Source organism: Leptopilina heterotoma, unplaced genomic scaffold (assembly GCF_015476425.1).
Source record: "Leptopilina heterotoma isolate Lh14 unplaced genomic scaffold, ASM1547642v1 Lhet_123, whole genome shotgun sequence".
NCBI lineage: Eukaryota > Metazoa > Arthropoda > Insecta > Hymenoptera > Figitidae > Leptopilina > Leptopilina heterotoma.
This window is the reverse complement of record NW_025110842.1, coordinates 5,602,859-5,626,495: the sequence shown is the minus strand read 5'-3', so window position 1 is coordinate 5,626,495 and position 23,637 is coordinate 5,602,859. Positions and strand designations below refer to the sequence as shown.

The window sequence follows — 23,637 nt, the reverse complement described above, 5'->3', positions numbered from 1 at the left end:
CAAATGATATTTATAAATATGATTTCTGATATTGATAAGTATAAAAAATTTTATTAAGTCAATTTAAAAAAGAAGAAGAGCTTTTATACAAATTTTTAACAACCAAAATGAATTGGAATTTAATCGAGATTAAGAAACATAATGTCTCGTTCGTTTAACACGATTTATGGAGCAATTGTGGAAGGGCTTTTACACAAGAATGCAAATTTGGATGATCAGCTTTAAACGGTAGAGTCATAAAAAACAGAAAACAGCTGTTTCTTCCAGTGCTCCGCCTCCCCCTTTATTTTTCGCCACTAAAAGTCAGTAGATAGGAGAAATTGTTAGAGAGTGGGGGGAGGAGGAGGAGTGTAAAGTAGTACCTGCAACAAAATGCTCGGTATGTACTTGAGTAAAGAGTATAACCTGAACGATCAAGAGTCAAATTCGCATCCCTCTCTCTCTCTCTTGCTCTCTCTCTTCCAGTATAATATTCCAAAAGAGAATGGTTCCGACATTCCAGGCGCAACTGGCCAGCAACAATAAAATAAACCATTGTAATAACGCCTCTCTACCTCTCGCCGGACACTAGCCCTCCGCGGGAAGATTTGCTTTTCGTAATAAACGCTCAGACAAATAAGTATAAACACTGCTGTACAATCTCACCCCATAAATACAAAAAAAAAAAAAATTTCTACTTCTTTCTAAAAAGAATTAAAATTCTTTTGTCTTATTCCTTCACTGTTGTGGTCTCTAAAAAGAAAAAATTAAAACCAATAATTATCCAAGGGATTTTATTTACGATTTTTAGGGGGTTTTACAAGAGAAAAAAATGACCCACCAATTGAAACAAATTAATTTTCGAAATAATTTGAGGTTTTGTGTTTGCGCGTTCATTATTTGATTGTTGTGCGAAATAATCTTGGGGAAAAAGAGAGGTGGGGGGACACGAAGCGAGAAAATACGATGTTTGATGATGGCTACGGGATGCAACAGTGAGATAAAAAAAAGAGTAAGAAAAAACTTCAAAATTTTTTTTTTTTGCTAGAAACGACGTGCGCCCCCTTTGGGTAATGATAACTTTGCTTCGAAAGATAATGACGCGTTTCTAAAGAAACAGTATATATGTGTACGAAACCCAAAGTTTCTTTTGTGTTATATGTGAAGAAGAAAGACAAAAACACAAGTCTGGAATAATCTAATTATTGGTGAAAACGATTATAGTAATTATTCCAAAAGAGAGAGGGAGAAAGAGAGGAACCCTGTTTGTTGCGGCAGAGCACCTATTAGCGGTATATGCGAATATAGGGATCCCTCAAATGAAAAGGCGTACACTCCTACGGAAAGGAGTGGATTGAACGAGAGGTGAGGAGAAGAAGGAGGGGGGAAGGGAAGCCTTCGCGGAATCACAACGAAATCGAACTTCAAAGGATATCATCATTCCTCCAGGAATCGAAAAAAATTTCACGAGAAATCTCCTTTAGAACAATCTTTTATATTGGCTATTTGGGAATTATTAATTTTTTTCTGATAATAAAGGGATGGATATAGTTATATAATAGATTTGTATATTATTATCGTTTTACAATTTTGTATGGTGTGTTATTATTTTTTGTTTTGTCTTTCTAGGGTAGAAAAGTGTTTAATTAAATTTTTAGATTAGTTTTGATGATTTTTTTTAAGTTGAAGGAGGAATTATTACTAGAGGTAGAGGTTGACTGTCCTGGAGGAATTTTTAGTAGAATTTCAAGCTACCTGTCTCTGGTGGACCTACCTGACCCTGGTGTAACTGTTACTAAAGTTTTAAGCTACCTGTCCCTGGCAATACTATTACTAAAGTTTCAATCTACCTGCCCCCCTGGTGGAACTATTACAACTGTTTTAAGCTACCCACCCCTGGTAGAACTACTACTAGAGGTGCAAGTTACCCATCCCTGGGGGTCAGTACTAGAATTTAAAGATACTAATTCCTGTTAGAATTATTACCAGGTTATCAAACCCTGGGGCTAATCCCTTAAATAACTATTACAAAAATTTTAGCTACACTACCCTGGTGGACGAATTTGTTATCTAAGAAGATAGGCCCCCAATATATCTGAGTACATAAAAGTACCATTTTGGAAGCGGATTTATATTTAAATGTCTTTTTCAAGTTCTCAAGATAAATTTTCCCTAATAGCCGCAGCCGACCTGGTGGAAATATTACTAGAGGTGCAAGTCACCTATCCCTAGATGAATTTTGGAAGCGGATTTATATTTAAATGTCTTTTTCAAGTTCTCAAGATAATTTTTCCCTTGATAGCAGTAGCCGATCTGAAAAAAAGAATAAAATTTTAATTCACCTATCAATGAAAGAAGGGGACAAATAAGAAAAATACAATACACTGAAGAATTGTTACCAGAAAATCGTCATTAATCCCATTGGATTACTAGAACCATTCTGTTGTCGAATACATCACGGGGATGGGTCGTTAAAGAAAACAGTTGAGACGAATGAAATAGGGTCAGGTTACAAAGGTTGATATAAATACCTCGTTTTTTCGACAAGAATGTTGCGGTTTGAAATTGCCGTGTATCATTGTGTTAAAAAGTTGAAAGTGTAAAATTGTTATTTGCGTATGGCTGACGAAGCGCGGCTTATATGTATACATGTATACGAATACGCGTGCGACTCGTATATATATGTATATAGTATAAGCGCGAGAGAGACTCGACCCTTGACGGCCCCCATAAATATCCCGACTCTGGCAGCTTGTTACTCCGCACCATACGAACTTCAAACCGACCACAACACTCAATATCCCCTGACTACTCATCGCGCGATCCTCCGCCACTCGATTACCATTCGTTGTCGAAAACTCCCCCTATTTCATCCACTTGTCACTTTCCTACGAGCATCTTCTCTACTCATATCTTATTGCAAACGTGCCTTTAAATAAAGAAAAAAAAAGATTCATAATTAGTAGGGCAGTAACCCACTTGGGAGAGGAAAAGTGTTTTCTAACCTGAATAAATTACTTTCACGTACTTTATTTAAAAGTTAAAAAAAATGTTTTTAAATATAACTTTTTAAAACATTTTTCGTTAGTAAAATATAGTATAGTTTACAAAATATTATTGTAAATTCTGTAAACAACACCCACGGTAGTAAGTGTCGGTAAGTGATTCTTACTGCCATAGTTGGTAACTGACGATAAACAGTTCCTAGTATTGTTTCTTAGAATGTCGGTAACTGTCGATAAAAGGTCCCTGTAATTGTTATACGCATCGTCGGACAACTTGTTTCTACAATCGAAGCTGGTAGTAGTCGGTAAACGGTCCCTACAATTTTTATCCGAATTATCGGTAACTGTCGGTAAAAGGTCCCTGTAATCGTTTCTCTAAATGTCGATAAGTGATTACTACAACCAAAGTTGGTAACTGACAATCAAACAGTTCCTAGTACTATTTTTCAAAATGTCGATAACTGTCGATAAAAGGTCCCTGTAATTGTTATTCACATCGTCGGTAATTGTCGATAAATGGCCTCTGTACCTTTTTTTCGCAGTGTCTGTAATTACCGATAAAAGGTCGCTGCAATCGTTCCTCTAACTCTTGGTAACTGTCTGTAATCAATTTCTACAATCGCAGTCGGTAATTGTCGACAAAAGTCCCTGTAATTGTTTGTCCAACCGTCGGTAACTGATTTTTGCAATAGATAAATGGTCTCAACAATCATTTTTTATTGTCGGTAACTGTCGGTAAAAGATTCCTGTAATATTTTCTCTTACTGTCGGTAACTTTCGGCAAGCGATTTTTGTCCAACCGTCGGTAACTGTCTGTAAGTGTTTTCTATAATCGAAGTTAGTAGTAGTGGATAAATGGTCCCTGCAATTATTTTTCAAAATCGTCGGTAGCTGTCGGTAAAAGGTCCCTGTAATAGTTGCAGTTACTATCTTTAAACGATTTCTACAATCGAAGTTAGCAATAGACTATAAATAGTTCATATAACTGTTTTCAAAGTGTCGGTAACTGTGGATAAAAGGTCCCTGTAATTAATTCTCGCAACGTCGGTAATTGGCAATAAATGGTCCCTGTAATTGTCTTTCAAATCGTCGGTAACTGTCGATAAGGGATACTACAATTATTTTTCATAGAGTCGGTAACTGTAGATAAAGGGTCCCTGTAATTATTTTAGTGTCGGTAACTGTAGGTAAAGGGTCCCTGTAATTATTTTTAGTGTCGGTTACTGTCGATAAAAGGTCCCTGTAATTAATTCTCGCAACGTCGGTAATTGGCAATAAATAGTCCCTGTAATTGTCTTTCAAATCGTCGGTAACTGTCGATAAGGGATACTACAATTATTTTTCATAGAGTCGGTAACTGTAGATAAAGGGTCCCTGTAATTATTTTAGTGTCGGTAACTGTAGGTAAAGGGTCCCTGTAATTATTTTTAGTGTCGGTTACTGTCGATAAAAGGTCCCTGTAATTAATTCTCGCAACGTCGGTAATTGGCAATAAATGGTCCCTGTAATTGTCTTTCAAATCGTCGGTAACTGTCGATAAGGGATACTACAATTATTTTTCATAGAGTCGGTAACTGTAGATAAAGGGTCCCTGTAATTATTTTTAGTGTCGGTAACTGTCGATAAAAGGTCCCTGTAATTAATTTTCGCAACGTCGGTAATTGGCAATAAATGGTTCCTGTAATTGTCTTTCAAATCGTCGGTAACTGTCGATAACAGGTCCCTGTAAATGTTTTATCAACCGTCGGTAACTGTCGGTAAGTGATTATAAAATTGTTCGAAGTAAAAAAAATATGTTTGGAGTAGAAAAAAATGTTGGTAGTAGAAAAAATACGTTCAATGTAGAAAAAAATACGTTCGATGCAGGCAAAAAGGTTTTGAAGTAAACAAAAAATATTTCAAATTGAGTAGAAATGAATAGAACAAAAAAAAAATTTATATAGTAAGAAAATGGTTGTGACGGTTTAAAAAAAATTGATTCCCATAAATATACGGAGGGGTTAGAAATATAAATGCAGAGTGTTAAAAAAAAATTCTTAATGGAGGTGAAATTGTGTCATGGTTGATAGCGATTGTCGTAAATATATTGGTGTGAAGTGAGTTATAGTTTCACGAGGCATATACACCAAGGGCGAAACTTAAACTTCCACATCGATATATGTATGTGTAGTAGAGCTTTGCAGGTGTGTTGGAAGACATACCACCACAATTTGCGAGGGCACCCGCAAATCGGAACATCGGAATACACTCAGAGCCTTAATACGTATTTAATTAAGTACGTCGGGATACGATGAGTTGTACCTATGGAGGAAGGCACAAACAAAGAGAGTGAGAGAGAGAGATGGCAGAGAATATATTACAAATTTTTAAAATCTTCCACTAAAATCGGATCCCTAGGTAATGTACCAATAGTATAATTATTATTTTATTTTTTTTTAAAACTTATGGGGTCCGAATTTTTAAAATTTGACTTTTGATTCAATTTTGACATTGACTTTAACTTTCATTTTCACTTTGACTTTGTCTTTGATTTCGTTTTCACTCTAACTTTGTCTTTGACTTTAACTTTTATTTTCACTTATAATTTCTCTCTGACTTGGACATTCATTTTCACTCTGACTTTATCTTCGACTCTAATTTTGAATTTCACCTTGAAAGTCAAAGTGAAAGTCACTTTTATGTTAAATTTGACCTTGAAAGTCACTCTAATTTTATATTTGACCTTGAAAGTCAAAGTTAAAGTCACTTTAATGTTAAATTTGACCATGAAAGTCTCTCTAAAGTCTTTGACCTCTAAAATCAAAGTGAAAATCATTTTAATGTTAAATTTGACCTTGAAAGTCAAAGTGAAAGTCACTTTGGTGTTAAATTTGACCTTGAAAACTAAAGTGAAAGTCACTCTTATTTTGAATTTGACCTTGAAAGTCAAAGTGAACATACGAGTTAAAATACAAAATCAAAGTCAAAATAAAAATAAAAGTCAAATTTAAAAAAAAATTCATTTCGTTCTTTAAAAAAAATTTCACCTTCGGATTAAAACATTCATGGCACGCGATACTACTTGTGGAGAAATGCGTACATTCATTGGGTCTGATAGAGGACACGATAAGAAGATGATAACGTGAGAATAAACTGGTAATTACTAGAATGATAATAATGACAAGAAACAGTGAAATCTATGTATATATGTATATGCAGAGACACCAAAACTAAGGACGAAGCGATCTGGAACGATAGCGATAATTAATGATCACAATCGTATATATATATATATATATATACGAAAATGAGGACCGTCGACGATTATACGATAACGAGCGGTCCAGCGATCTTATTAGCGATAAGTTTTGTGATAACGAGAATACGCTTTGATATTGACGATAATGATTATACCCCAAGATCGTAAGTGTGTTTAACGAACGACTTATATATATATGTATATACACAATTTATTGATTTTACACTTGCGTACAAACAAAATATTATTTATCATCATAAATATAAGTTCTCTTGACATCTTCCTGTAGGAGTATATTTATAATTGAATCTTAATAATACTTTTCCTATAAGTATAACGTTCGTCAAATTTTAATATCTTTCTTTAAATTAACCTATATGTATTATTTTAATTGTTATTAATTATTTTAAAGTTTATTAAATATTTTATAATGTTTATCAAATATTTTATAATGTTTATCAAATATTTTATAATGCTTATCAAATATTTTATAAACGCTTATAAATTATTTTAGAGTTTAGGGGTAATTCATAAATTACGTGACATCTTTTGTGAAATTTTTACCCCCCCCCCCCTCCTAAATGTTTTACACGTAATTTATGGACGATACAATTATCAATTATTTTATAAAATGTTTATCGACTATTTTAGTGCTTATCAATTATTTTAACGTTTAGCTATTATTTTAATGAATATCGCAATATTTTCCTTTTTTTCATTAAACGGTTTTATACTAAATAATTTAACATTTTGAATGACACGTTACATTCGATCCCTGGGAGATTATTACTAAAATTTCAAGCTACTAATTTCTGATAGAATTATTACTGGATTACAAAAACTAACGAACCAATCCTTTAAATAACTGTAACTCAAAATTTAGCTACCCGCAACCCTGAACGTATTTTTTCTTAAGGGGACAAAATTAACGGACAACCTTAAACTAATAGGTATATTTAGGCGGTTTAGAGGTATTATTTAGTCCCACAATATCATGGTACATAAAAGTAGGATTTTGTCAGGGAATTTATAATTAAATGTCTTTTTCAAGTTCTCAAAAATCATTTTTCCTTGAATGCAGCAGCCGACCTGAAAAAAGAAAGAAATTTAAATTAATATATCAAATAATAAGAGTTAAATTAAAACACACTTACAAGAAATAAATGTTTTATAAGTGAAAAAATACCTTTTAAGTAGAAAATACTAGGGGACATATAGTCAGGACATAGTCATGTATTTTCATAGTAACCTTATAGTCAAGGTTGGACCCCTGCTATTTTTTTTACATAAAAACGCACTGACATCACATAAAATTCATAAAATTATTATTGGTGAGAAAAGTAGTTATTAAATATATCTGTTAGTGGTAGGAGGAGGGGGGGAGAATCTATTAAAAATTAATAAATTGTACTTATTAATAATAAATGTCTATGATAAATAATTTATTTTACTATAAACTGTCAGGAATATGTAATTTTGTATAAAAGACTGGTTTTCTATTTACTTTTTAAATAAATACTCAATCACTGATATTTAGTTTCATAGAAATTTGTAATAGAAAAAATATTCTACTATATATATATACAATAAAAAGCGATGAAAAAAAACTATCTCCAATAGACCAATAATATAGACACCGCAGAGTTTCATCGTATTTTATAGGATTTTCGGCCGACTGAAACCAATAATTAATTAAAAACTATACCTATATCTATATGTAATTTAGAATTTAATTGACTTCTGATAAAAATGGTATAATTAATTAACTTCCGACTGAGAGAGGGATTATTAATGACTTTCTGATGATTTCGTCATTGATAATCTTATACATTATAAGGGACTTTATCTTCGGGACTATGTGTGTATACATGTATTTTCTATGTGTATATGTGCGTATAGTTTATATGTGCACATGTGCGTGTATTTTATAAGTGTAAATGTGAATATATTTTATATGTGCATATAAGTATATTTTATATGTGTACATGCGCGTGTATTTTCTATTGTATGTATATGTGAATTTATTTTATATGTGTATAGGTGCATATATTTTATATGCATATATGTGTATATGTGCACATGTGAATATATTTTATATGTGTATATACGTATATTTTATTGTAAATTTTATATGTGTACATGCGCAAGAATTTCACATGTGTATATGTGAATTTATTTTATATGTGCATATATTTTAAATGTGTCTATTATATATTATATATGTGAATATATTTTTTATGCGTATATGTGCACATGTGAATAGATTTTGTATGTGTATATGAGTATATGTGCACATGTGAATATATTTGATGTGTGTATATATATGCATATAATTTATGTGTGCATATGTGCATATATTTTATATGAGTATATTACATGTATATTATATTATTATATATTATATATAATTTTATATGTGTAAATGTGCATGTATTTTATATGTGTATAGATACGTATATTTTATATATGTATATGTGCGTGTACTTTATATATGTATGTGCGCATATGATTTATATACGTGTATATATGAATATATCTTATATGTGTATATGTGAATGTATTTCATATGTGTACATAAGCGTGTATTTTATCTGTGTATATGCGGATATAGTTTATATGTGTACATGTGAACATATTTTATATGAGCATATGTGTATATATTTTATATGTGTATATATTTTATATGTGTATATGTGCATATGTAATATATTTTAAATGTGTACATGTGCGTATATTTTATATGTGTACATGGGGGTATATCTTATATGTGTACATGTGCAGATATTTTATATGTGAATATGTGCTTATACTTTATATGTACATGTGCAGATGTTTTATATGTGTATATGTGCATGCATTATAAATACGTCCATATAGTTGAACATATGCTTGTCTATTTAAAATATGGTAAACAGTTCCAGGTATAAAAAGGCAATCTTGTCACTCAATTATAGTGAGAAAATTGAAAATAATTAAAAACCAAATGTGAAAAAAGGATTAGGTTGACAAAAATTCAGAGAGAAAGTTTTTTTTTTCTTCTTCTTCTTTCTCTCTACTCAATTTTTATTCTCCTGCTTCTTTTACTTATAATTCAGTTAATTTAAACGTAAATTAGCTTCGTAGGAGCACATTTGCTTAATGTAGAAACGCGTAGTAATGATTTCACAAATTTCAATTAAAGTTTAATTAATGAACTGACATTCGAGCAGGCACGCTAGACCAAGAGAGAGAGAGAGAGAGAGGCCCCTTCAATATTAGACTCGAGTGGATTAATATCTTTAAGCGTATCAGCAATCAGACTATACACCACGTACCACTAAACGAGTCTCACGAACCTGTTAAAGCTCAAAACTTTCCAACCCAGTTTCACCAAGTTGAGTTTAAATAATTTTAATTCTAAACATTTTCATTACATAACTCTCTGTCTTTCCCTCTCTCTTTCTCTCTTTTTCGCTCATTTCTCTCTCTCTCTCTCCCATTTTCTCCGTCTCCCTAGCAAAAAAGTTTAATTGACAAAATAAAAAAGTCAATTTGACTTTCGATAATATAAAAGTCAGGATTGAATTCATAATACGAGGAAATTATTAAACTTTTAAACTTCATTTATTTTTTTGTATGCCTTATTCTGCATTTCGTACTGTGTATATGTATATGTGAAGTAAATTTCTATATATTTTCCTCCATATTGAAACAAAGGGGAAAAAATCGTTTTCAAGATAATATTTTGTATTTTTTTTTTTAATCAAGAATTTAGAAATTTAAATTAACATATTGTTTTCTTTTAATTCTATCTTCTCTTATTACAATATAAACGGAGAATTAATTCTTTAATTCGAAGAGAAGCGTGTCACGGATATTTCCTTATTCGCGAGTTAATTAACGATAAACAATTAACGGTGAAATTAGCAAATAACGCCTCGAGGTTTAATTGAAAGCGGCAGGTGGGTACATTTCTTGTACAATCGATACTTCCACCACTACTACTGCTACTCCTACTACTACTACTACTACTACTACTACTGCTAGTACAATCACCAATTTAAAGAATTAAGACACTTTTATCCCTTACAAGATATAAGAATTACAATTTCGTTATCAAAAATAATTAATTTGAATTAGTGACTTAATTTTTTCTGTTAAATTAGTAAATTTTACCTGATAAATAGTAATTTTTACAAATAAATAGTAATTTCTACTAATAAATAGTAATTTCTAATAACAAATTGTAATTTCTGCTAATAAATAGTAATTTCTACTAATAAATAGTAATTTCTAATAAAAAATTGTAATTTCTGCTAATAAATAGTAATTTCTACTAATAAATAGTAATTTCTAATAAAAAATTGTAATTTCTGCTAATAAATAGTAATTTCTACTAATAAATAGTAATTTCGACTAATAAATAGTAATTTCTAATAAAAAATTGTAATTTCTGCTAATAAATAGTAATTTCTACTAATAAATAGTAATTTCTAATAAAAAATTGTAATTTCTGCTAATAAATAGTAATTTCTACTAATAAATAGTAATTTCTAATAAAAAATTGTAATTTCTGCTAATAAATAGTAATTTCGACTAATAAATAGTAATTTCTACTAAATTTATTAGTAAAATTTACTAATTCAATAGCAAAAAGTCATTCACTCATTTAAATTAGTAATCATTTTGTATAATGCTCTTTAAATTTAAATTAGAAAAAATGTTTACTAATTTGAGTTTTTGTGACTGACTTTTTAGTTTTGAATTAGTAAATTTTACAAATAAGTTAATAGAAATTACTATTTATTAGTAAATTTACTAATTCAAAAACAAAATTATTGAATTAGTAAAATTTACTAATAAATTAGTGGAAATTGGTAGTTCTTAGTAAAATTTAGTAAATTCAAAAGCAAATTTTTTGAATTAATAAATTTTACTAATAAATTAGAGAAAATTAATAAATTAAATAATAAATTAAATTAATAAATTAATAAATTAGTGGAAATTACTAATAAATTAGTAAAAATTGATGGAAATTACTATTTATTAGTCAAATTTACTAATTCAGAAGCAAAATTTTTGAATTAGTAAAATTTACTAATAAATTTGTGGAAAATACTATTTATTAATAAACTTTACTACCACAAAAAAAAATATTTGAATTAGTAAAATTTACTAACAAATTAGTGGAAATTACAAATAAATTAGTGAAAATTACTAACAAATTAGTGGAATTTACAAATAAATTAGTGAAAATTACTATTTAGTGCACATTAGAGGAAATTAATATTTACTAGTTATAAATTAGTTAAAATTACTGTTTATTAGAAGTAAATTAATGGAAATTACTATTATTTATCAGTAAAGAGTTGGTTGAAATTTGACTAATACATTTTTGAAAATTACAATTAATTAGTAATAAATTAGTAGAAACTGCTATTTATTAGTAATAAATTATTATTTCTTTTAAATTAATAAAACTAATAATAAATTTGTGAAAATTACTATTTATTAGTAAATAGTTAATGAAAATGTTACTAATAAATTAGTGAAAATTTCAATTAATTAGTAAAGATTAGTGTAAATTACTAGTTGCTAGTAACAAATTAGTGAAAATTACTATTTATTAGTATCAAATTAGTAGAAATTAATAATTATTAGTAAATTTTACTAATAAATTAGTGGAAATTAGTATTTATTAGTAAAATTTAATAAATTAAAAATCAAATTTTTTGTATTAGTGAAAATTACTAATAAATTAGTAAAAATTACTAAAAACTTAGTGGAAAAAACTAATAAATTAGTGAAAATGACTAGTTAATAGTAACAAATTAGTAGAAATTAATAATTATTAGTAAAATTTCTGCATTCAAAAGCAAAATTATTGAATTACTAAAATTAATTAATAAATTAGTGGAAATTAGTATTTATTAGTAAAATTTAATAAACCTAAAATTAAAAATTTCTATTTAGTGAAGTTTACTAATAAGTTAGTGGAAATTACTATTTATTTGTAAAATTTTATAATTCAAATGCAAAATTTGTGAGTAAGTAAATTTTTTCTAGTAAATTAGTAGAAATTACTATTTTTTTCTTAGTAATAAATTACTGGAAATTACTAATAAATTAGTAAAAAATTACTATTTATTAGTAATAAATTAGTGAAATCTACTATTTTGTTGTAATAAGTTAGTGGTAATTACTATCTATCTATTTGTAAAATTTTCTAATTCAAAATCAAAATTTTTGAAGTAGTAAATTTTAATAATAAATTAGTGAAAATTAGTATTAGTAAATTTTACTAATTTAAATAGCAAAATTTTTGAATCTGTAAACTTTGCAAAATAAATTGGTAAAATTTACTCAAAATTGATGGAAATTACTATTTATTAGTAATAAATTAGTTAAAATTACTGTTTATTAGTAATAAATCAGTTAAACTCACTGTTTATCAGTAACATTTACTATTTCAAAAGCAAAATTATTTAATTAGTAAAATTTACTAAGAATTTAGTGAAAATCAGTATTTAAATTGTAAAATTTAGGTACTAATTCAATAGCAATATTTTTGATTTTGTAAATTTTACTAATAGATTAGTTGAAGTTACTAATAATTTACCTATAGTTGAAAATACGCATTATGTATTAGTAAAAAATAAGTAGAAATTACTATTTATTTGTAAAATTTTCTAATTCCAAAGAAAACTTTTTGAGTTTGTAAATTTGACTAATAAATTAGTGGAAATTACTATTTATTAGTAAAATTGATTAATTCAGAAGCAAAAAGTCAGTGATTATTTCAAATTAGTAAACAATTTTCCAAACTCAAATTTAGAGTGTAATTCAAATGTAGAGAGTTTATTTTAAAAAAAAAATTTTTTTTCTTTTTCCGTTAAGAGTTAATTTTAAAAAAAAATCTTTAAACTCTCCATAGTTGTGAAACACGTGTTTTCAAATTGAGGATGAGAGAACTACTTAAAAAATTTTTTTTTTTCTTGACACTTGAGAATTATAATTTTTACCTGCTCCCTTTTTGGGGGTGGAGTAAAATATACAACTTGTCTCTCTCACTTTCTTTCATTCATCCTTAGAAATTTTGACTCCCTTTGGATTTTATGGTTTTAAACTGTTGAAGTAGGGTCACAAACCCATATAATACAAAATCCATGAAAATTTTTCTCTCGTTTCCCCTCAAAAACCCCAGGCATGGACAACAAAACTTGAGATTTTCAATTGAAATTTGACAACAAAAAGTTTTATAACTCTTAAAAATGAGGGGTAGGGGGGGGACACATCATTACAATAGATAAAAATATTTTCTTCACACAAATAATTCCAGAGTATATTTTATAACGGCAATTAGCATTATTTCAGCATGGGGAAAATTTCTTATATTACAGATGTTCGGTTTTTGTCAGTTAAAGTATAATTTGCATATTTTCTTCCTAATGGATTTATAATTTTATTTTCAAAATAGAATTTTCTTTTCTCTCTGGGTTCTGAATTTGAATTTTGGAAAATTGAGTCACTTATGAAAAAAACAGTTTTGTAGGAAGAGTTTAAAACCTACAAAATTTGTGAATATTCCTACTGCTTACTAAGTAAGGGTTTTTACTGTTTTTCTTTAACATTTTTTTTTCTTTACTAGAAAATAATGAAAAATGAAATTATTCTTAAAAATTTTATTAAAATTCCTCAAAGAAATTCAATTATTTTCAAAAACCTTTGCTACAATTTATTTATTAGAATTTAAGTATTATTTTCTATAAAGTTTTAATTAAATTTATTTAAAAAATTAAATTATTTTCAAAAAATTTTAAGGAAATTCATTGTAAGAATTCAATTTTTTTGTCAAAATAATTTTAATAAAATTCTTCGTAGAAATTTTAATAATTTCAAAACTTTTTTAAAATTAAATTATTTTCAATGTCTATACTATTTCAATAAAATTTCATAAAATAATTCAATTATTTAAAAAGACATTTTAATAAAATTCATCTCAAGAATTCAATTATTTTCAAAAATTAATATAATCGCTGAAATTCGCTGAAAAATTGTGTTCAACAATTTACAAAAATTCTCGTCAAAATTTCAATAATCTTTATAAATTTTTATTTAAAATTTAATTATTTTCTAAAATATTAATAAAATTCTTGCCAAAATTTCAATTATTTTCAAAAAAACTCTTATAAAAATTCTTTGGAGAAATTAAATTATTTTTAATTGAAATTTTAATCAAATCTCCGAAAAATGATCTTATTCTTAAAATTTTTATTTAAATTTGTCAAGAGAATTCAATTATTTAAAAATTTGTTTATAAAAATTCTTTATGAAAATTCAATTTCAAGAAACATTCAATTATTTAATAAAATATTTATTTACATTTTATTTATTTTTCAATAATTGAATTCTCATGGATTTTTTTTTAGTAAATATTGATTTAAAAATGAATTTCAGTTAAAATTTTAGATTATTATTGAATATTGAAAGCAATATTAGCGTAAATTTTTAGAAATAATTTATTTTTGAATAGGTTTTGAAATTAAAATCTTGGAAAATTTGAACTTTTCATACTTTTAACTAATTCTGTAGAGTTAATTTTTTTAAAAAAGTTTAATTGAATTTTTCTTCAATTCTTCAAGTTTTTATTTTCTAATATATATTTAATTGAAAAATGTATCAGAATAATCGAAATTACGTAAAAATTAATATTGAAAATAATTGAATATTTACGAAGAATTTTATCATTTTTGAAAATAATTGATTTCTTGCTGAGAATATTATCAATTTTGAAAATAATTAAATTCTTGCGAACAAATTTTGTCAATTTTAAAAATAATTGAATTATTTCGAAGAATGTTATTCAAATTTTTTGAGAATAATTAAATTCCTGCAAATAATTTTACTATAAAAATAATTAAATTCTTGACAAGATTTTTAAGAAAATTTAGTATTAATTTTTCTCAAAAAGTTTAATGGACTTTTTTTTTAATTATTTGAAGTTTTTAATTTCTAATTTTTTTCATTGAAGAATGTCAGAATAATCAAATAATTTTAGGTAAAATTGAATTGTAAACAAATGGATTTAAAAATTCCCAAAGAAGAACTTTTTCAAAAATTATTAAAAATAATTGATTTGAAGAAGAATTTTAGTTAAAAATTCTAGAAATGAATAATTGAATTGAAATGAAAATAATTTTGAAGAAATTACGGTAATAATATATTTATAGTATAAAATAATGATAGTATCAAGTTCTAATTATTATATGTTATTGAATTTAAATTTTTTGAAAATCTTAATTTCTGTAAAAAAATAATGATTAAGTTATTTAAAAATGAAGTTATTGATGTTTTCCAATAATTTTGTCTGGAAATCAGGGAGTTTGGTAAAATTAAAAATAAAATTAAAAATTAAACTAAAATTAAAAATAAAATTTGGTAAAATATAAATGTAGTTTTAAAAACCTGGAAAAATTAATAATGTAATATATTAAAAAAAAATTTGCAAAAAAAATATAAAAATACAGAAAGTGAGAAAAATGAAGAAATAGAGACAGAAGGAGAGAGAAAATAGAGAAATAGAAACAGAAAGAGAGAGAGGAATAGAGAAAGAAAGAGAGAAAGACAGAAATAAGAGAGAGAGAGAGAGGAAGTTGTAGAGAATAATCTAGCCTCGAAGGGGGGGGGTGAAAAGGGGGTAAAAGTAAAGGAAGGAGTGATGATGGTGGTCGAAGAGTGGTGGCGGAGGGTAGTTGAAGCGGTAGCGAGTTAATGAGATTACTTTCCAGAGGGCCCAGGGAAATGAGGAAATCTGATTGGACGCCGGAAAAGATCATAAAGGCAAGTAATTAGAACAAGCTTTGTTCGCTCCGCTACACAATGGCACTGGTCGTTTCCGCCAAAGCTTTTGTATATATACACAACTCAAATCGATCACTCTAATCGACCTATAACCAAAAAAAAAGAAATTTAAAAAACCCTCCTTCTAAAACAAATTTTTTCTTAATAGATCTCTCTTTCTTCTTATAGAGTAGATAAAATAATAGACCCTCATTATACTATTATTCGAATTCAGTTCTTTGGAAGCTGACGTCTAAAGTTACTATAATGTGACTGTCCATGACAAAACACGGCTTAGGTCCAAAAAATCAATTTGAGTTTTTTATGGTAATCGACAGATTTTATGTTGCTTTTTCAAATGCAAAAGTCAAAAGTTAAAAATATCAATTACTTTCGACAATATATCGTTTTAAAGATGGGCAACTTTTTGATTCGTTTTTAGTCTCAATTTTGATATCATTAGAAAAATAGTGTCTTTATTTGTAGAAATTATATATTGTTAATTTTTTACTGCTTAGGCTTAACGTTAAAGTTTAACGTTTAGACTCAACGGTAACTGTTAACGTTTTGGCTTAACGTTTAAACTTAACGTTTACTATTAATATTTAGGCATAACATTCACTGAAAACATTTAAGCTTAACATTTACTGTTAGCATTTAAGCTTAACATTTACTGTATTAACATTTAAACTTAATGTTTACTGTTAACGTTCAGGATAAAAGTTTACTGTAAATGTTAAGTTTTTATGTTAACTGCTAACGTTCAGGTTTAATGTTTACTGTTAACGTTAAGGTTTAACGTTAATGGTTAACGTTCAGGATTAATGTTTACTGTTAGCGTTCAAGTTTAATGTTTACTGTTAACGTTCAGGTTTAATGTTTACTGTTAACGTTAACTGTTAACGATAAGGTTTAATGTATACCGATAACTATAATGTTTAACGTTAACTGTTAACGTTAAGGTTTACGTTAACTGTTAACGTTCAGGTTTAACGTTAACTGTTAACGTTAAGGTTTAACGTTAACTGTTACCGTTCAAGTTAAATGTTTACTGTTAATGTTTACTGTTAACGTTTAGGTTTAATGTTTACTGTTAACGTTAACTGTTAACGTTCAGCTTTAATATTTACTGTTAACGATCAGGTTTAACGTTTACTGTAAATGTTAAGTTTTTATGTTAACTGTTAACGTTCAGGTTTAATGTTTACTGTTAACGATAGGGTTTAATGTTTACTGTTAACGTTAAGGTTTAACGTTAACTGTTAACGTTCAAGTTAAATGTTTACTGTTAATTTTGACTGTTAACGTTAAGGTTTAATGTTTACTGTTAACGTTCAGGTTTTTATGTTTACTCTTAACGTTAACTGTTAACGTTCAGCTTTAATATTTACTGTTAACGTTCAGGTTTAATGTTTACTGTTAACGTTTAGGTTTATCATTAAAGCTTAACGTTCAGGTTTAATGTTTACTGTTAACGTTAAGGTTTAACGTTAACTGTTAACGTTCAGGCTTAACGTTAACTGTTAACGTTTAGGTTTATCATTAAGGCTTAACATTTACTGTTAACTTTAAAGCTTAAAGTTTAAGGTTAACGTTTACTGTTAAATTTGAGGCTTAACGTTTAAAGTTGACATTCACTTTTAACAATTAGTATCAACTTTTCCTATAACAATTAAAAAGTCTCTTCTTCCTAATAAATCCCAAAAGACTCGACTTCCCCCCCCCCCCCCCCTTTCACTATGTCCAAAAAAACAGTAGATAAATCTAAATAAAATATTCCCCTCCTTTTTTTACCCCCAAGAAGTCAATTTACAACCTCTGCAAATTTCTTGTCTGTGGTGAACGAAGAGACTTTTATTTGTGGAAAATTCTGGAAGGACATGACAAGAAGTGAAAAAGGAGTAAAAAAAAAGAAGGGTAAGATGTGGGGGGTGGTGCGGGCGAAATGGTTGGTTTGAAGACAGTGCTTGTAGAATAATTCGCTAAGGAATAGGTGGAAGGGGGTGAGGGGGGGTAGAGAAGAAGAGTTTTTTTACGATCAAACCGAGGCAATTCGCGAAAGAGTTCGTCAGCCAAAGAAATATTTAAATTCAATCCGGATGCGAGGGCAGTAAAGCAGGACGAATCGTTGGGAGACGAAAGAAGGCAGTGAATATATATATATATAGAGAGAGAGAGAAAGAGAGGCAACAGTTCCAACACGACAAAACTGGAAATAAAGGGAGAGGGGGAATGAAAGACAAGACAAGCGAAAACCGAAAGAGTGAAAGAAATAGAAAACGTAAGAGAAAGAGAGAAGGAAAGAGTTTTTTGTCTTTCTCTCCCCCCCCCTCATCCCTCTCTACAGTCTCTTTAGAGGGTGGAAGTAGAGGAGGGGGGAGTGAAGGGAAACTTAACTGGGACTTTCTGTCCCGAACCCTCCTTCCGGTTCTACAGTCGAACAAAACGGATACGGGGGAGTATATATGTGTATATATAGTGTTCAAAAACCCGGAGAGAGAAAGAGAGAGAGAAACGAGGGAGGCTCACCCATAGTAAAACCAGCGTTTTATGAGTATTGCATTCTGCTACTTTACTTCTGGCTAGCCCTTCTTCTTCTTCTTCGTTATCCGCTTTAATTAAGCATTCTATCGTTTTAATTATATTCCGAGACGCGTACCGCCTCCCTCCATCCTAAAGATAAGACGCATTTTGTCAAAAAAAAACGGAACTTTTTCCCTCTGATTCTAAAAATAGAAATAATTCCAAAAATTAAAAAAATAAAAGTCTTTTGAACTGCTAAAAATCGTACTTCAAGATTACACCTCATAAATATTTCGTTATAGATTAAAAAATCAATTTTTTATACAGTAAAAAACTCCAAAAACACATTTACTCGTTCTTTACCCCCACTATTCTCAAAATTCCGACATGCTAGACAATTTTCGAACTTTGCATCGTGTTCGGAGGGCAAAAATACATTGAAAACCACTCCCATATCAAAAGTAGCTACAAACATAATTTTTTTGAAATATTTACCCCCACTTTTTTCAAAATTCTTCAATTTTTTGGAGCACATTGCAAATTTTTTTGGAAAAATTTACACCAGAAAGGATTAAAACTCGAAAGATGGAAAAATATCCGAGTCCGTTGAACACGATCCTGTGTCTCAAAAGAACTTAGCACTTCAGGATTTTGAGAAAAGAGCCAAAAATCCAAAATTAGGGACTTTATTCGATCTTTTCTCAAAATTCTAACGTGATAGGCAATTTTGGCACCTGGGATCTTGTTCAAAGGACATGAATACATTGGAAACAACTCCCATGTTGAAAATAAGGGAAAAATTTAATTTTTTTGGTCTTTACCCCCACTTTTTTCAAAAATCTGACATGATTAAATCTCTAAAAAGTATTTTTCTTTTCGTTAATTTTGATATGGGAGTGATTTCCAATGTATTTTTGTGCGCTGAAGTCGATCCCGTTTTCCAAAATTGCCTATCATTTCAAAATTTTGAGAAAAGACCCAAAAAACGTGGATTTGGACCCAAAATTTGGGTCTTTACTGAAATTTTTCTCAAAATCCTGACGTGATAAACAATTTTGGCACCCGGGATCGTGTTTAGAGGACAAACATACTTTGGAAACTACTCCCATGTCAAAAATAAGGGAACAAATTTATTTTTTGGATCTTTACCCCACTTTTTTCAAAATTCTGCCGTGTTAAATAATTTTGAAACACGGAATCGTGTTCAGAGGATAAAAATGCATTGAAAACCACTCCCATATTAAATATAATTTTAAAAAAATCTTTTCTTACATAGTTACTCCCACTTTTTTCAAAATTCTTTATTTTTTCGGAGCGCGTTAAATTTTTTTTTTTTTAAATAGATGCCGCAAAGGGTTATAACTACCTACAATTATTGAAAAATAGACGGTTTTTAAGCTTAAAACCAGATATTTAGTTGACCCTTTGGTGCCCCCCCGGGAAACCTAGATAGTTGATTTTGTTGAAACTTTATTCCACGAGGATTTTCGGGTTCGCTGATTACGAATCTAGAGTCAGATTTACAAAATTCAAAATGGCGGATCCAATATGGAGGACGAGAAAATTAAAAATTCATCGAATTCGCTTGAAAATTGTTACTCGGGGGTTTTAAGGGTCGCTGATTACGAATCCGGCGTTAGTTTTTCAAAATGGCGGATTCAATATGGCGGCTATTTTTTTCAAAATTGCTCAAATTTGCATAAAATCTCGTTACTCAGGGGTTTTCGGTATCGCTGATTACGAATCTGAAGTCAGATTTTCAAAATTCAAAATATCGGCCTCGAAAATTTTTTAAAAAAATGTCCGTCATTTTGAATTTAGAAATTTTTTAAAATTTATATTTCGATTTGTAATCAGTGACCTCGAAAATAATTCTACACGTTCTTCATGTAAAGAATTTTAGTCAAAAGTGGTCACAAATTTAGAAAGGGGGGGGGGGGTTAAAATCCCCAAAAATGGTTACTTATTTTAAGAATAACCAATAATTAATTAATTTAACACTTTTAAAATGAATAAAGTAAATAAATAATGGATTTTTTTGTTGGGGGAAGGAAAGTGGTGGGGGAATGGGGGAGGGGAATGGGGGAGGGGGTAAAATACCCAAAAAAGGTTACGTATTTCAATAATAATCCCTAATTAATTAATTTAAAACTTTCAAAATAAATAAAAGCAAATAAATAATGAATTTTTTGTTGTTGAAGGCAGGACAGGGGGAGGGTTAAAATTTTCCAAAAAGGGTTACGTATTTTAAAAATAACCCCTCATTAATAAATTTTTATTAATTAATTAATTTATAAAGCAAATAAATAATGAATTTTTTATTTTGTTGTGGGAAGGAAGGCTTCAGGTAGGAGGGGGGATTAAAACTTTTTAAAAAAGGGTTGAAATTTCCCAAAAAAGGTTACGTATTTTAAAAATAACCCCTATTTGATGAATTTTAATTAATTAATGAATGAATATAGAAAATAAATCATGAATTTTTTTTGTTGGATGAAAGGACGTGGTAGGAGGTTAATATTTCCTAAAAAGGGTTATCTGTTTTAAGAATAGGAGGGGTTAAATTTTCCCAAAAAGGGTTAGAAAATACGCAACATTCTTAAAATTAAGATTGACCCCTAATTACTTAATTTAATACTTTTAAAATGAAAGAAAGCAAGTAAATAATGAATTTTTTTTTGTTAGAGAGGGAAGGGGGGGGTTAAATTTCCCAAAAAGGGTTATTTATTTTAAGAATAGGTGGGGTTTTAATTTCATAAAAAGAGAGGGGTTAAGAATTCAGAATAGGAGGGGTTAAAATTTCCCAAAAAAGGGTTACAAAATTCGTAAAATTCTTATAAAATTAAGATTGACCCCTAATTGAGATAATTTAACACTTTTAAAAATGATTGTAAAAACAAATGAATAATAAATTTTCTTTTTCTTCTGATTCCAGTTACAGTGGAGGTGCTGCACGAGCAGGAGGTGTCGGAATCAGACGTTCGGGCAGTAGAGTCCTGAACTTTTGTTTTATTTGAATTATCTGAGAGGTGGGCTCTTGAGGCCCACCCTTGAATCATTCAAGCTGGCGAGCGCATTGGCCGCTGGTATGAACCCGTACACCCACCATCCATCACTTGCTGGGAGTCCTCATCATTCGCAAGGTGGACCCCATCATGGCTATTCAACGGGGGGAGGAGGAGGCGGTGGTGGTGGTGGTGGCGGTGGCGGAGGTAATGGCACTACCACTACACCGGACCCAAGTCCACATTCACCTCCATATGGAGCGCAATCCGATTCAAACACGCCTTATTCACAATTACAAAGTGGACAGGGCCTAAATAGTAATGGACATCATCATGGCCCTGGAAATATGCTGGGTGATCAGCCGCATCATCAGAGTCACTCACATCCTCACCTGTCGGGACATCTGCCCTATCCTCCAGTTAATCACAACAACAATTGTACTTTAAAGGTATTTATATATATATATATTTTTTTTTTCTTTCTTTCTCATTTGGAAAATATTTTTGAAAATAAAAGAAATAACCCTCGTGTGATTATTCACCTGTTATTTTATATCTCTACTGGGTATAGCAGCTGTTGGATAATTTGGAAAAATTATTATATATAGAAATCATGAAGGGGAGATAGATTTATGGGTTTTTTAATTTTCAATTTTAAAAAGTCTTTAGTGTTTGTGGCGCTCTGATTGTTCAGACCTGTCGTATGGACCGATTTTAAAATGAGATTCTTTTCCGTAGTATTTCATCATATTTAATTAAATTTTGACTATAGTATTCTACTTTTAGGGTATAGACATAAATCACTTTTAAGTTCTAATTTATAGAAAACTGGGGTCAAGTTAACTCAATATATTTAACTTCATTAAAGTTACTGTTTAACATTTGTTACTGCAATGAACTTAATTGAATTTATTTAGGTTACAACTAAACTTACTTGAATTTACTTAAGTTACAACTCAACATACTTTAACTTACTTCTTAATTACCTTCATTTAACTAGCAAATTTACACAAATTTAATTAAGTTAATACTTAACTTACTCTAAGTTACTACTTAAGTTAAGTCACTACTAACATTACTACTTAAGTTAAGTCACTACATAAATTGAGTCACTGCTAAAGTTACCACTTAAGTTAAGTAACTACCTAAATTACTACATGAGTTAAGTCACTACTAAAGTTACTACTTAAGTTAAGTCACTACTTAAATTACTGCATAAGTTAAGTCACTATTAAAGTTACTACTTAAGTTAAGTCACTACTTAAGTAAATTCACTACTAAAGTTACTAAAGTTAAGTCACTATTAATGTTAATACTTAAGTTACAACTTGAGTTAATACTTAAGTTAATACTTGAGTTATAACTTAAGTTAATACTTAAGTTACAACTTAAGTTAATACTTAATTTAATACTTAAGTTATGTCACTACTAAAATTACTACTTAAATAAGGTCACTACTAAAGTTACAACTTAAGTTACTACTTAAGTCACTACTAAAGCTACAACTTAAGTTATATCACTACTAAAGTTACTACTTAAGTTAAGCTTATAGTTATAAGTTAAGCTTATAAACTATAACTATAACTATTTAACTTATACTAAGTTACTACTTAACTTACACTAACTTAAGGTACTACTTACGTTAAGTCACTACTAAAGTTACTACTAAAATTAAGTCACTAGTTAAGTTAAGTTACAACTCAAGTCACTACTTAGGTTGAGTCACTACTTAAGTCATTACTTAAGTTAAGTTACAACTTAAGTCACTACTTAAGTTAAGTTACTACTTAAGTTACTGCTATTGCTACTTTAACAGTCGAGTTACTACTTAACAGTTATGTTACTCCTTAAAACTAAAATTGCTACTTAACAATAAAATTATAAATTAACACTCGAGTTACTATTTAATTTATCCAAAGTTACTACTTAACATTTGAGTCATTACTTAACACTTAGAAGTAGTAATTGAAGTAAAGTTAATAGTAACTTAAGTAGAAACTAAGGTAAAATTAGTAGTAACTCAAGTAGTAATTCAAGTAAAAGTAGTAGTAACTAAAGTAATGTTAGTAGT

General features: G+C 28.9%; 1 protein-coding gene across 1 annotated transcript in view; it reads left to right on the top strand.

Annotated features, from left to right (window-relative positions):
* Positions 1-23,637, top strand: part of LOC122512707 (thyroid receptor-interacting protein 6-like) — a 203,096-nt gene that overhangs the window by 113,736 nt on the left and 65,723 nt on the right. The window contains exon 3 of the mRNA XM_043628723.1: positions 21,497-22,015. Within this exon, the coding sequence (XP_043484658.1) occupies positions 21,650-22,015 (366 nt within the window). The 5' untranslated portion in view covers positions 21,497-21,649. The remainder of the gene's footprint in view (positions 1-21,496; positions 22,016-23,637) is intronic.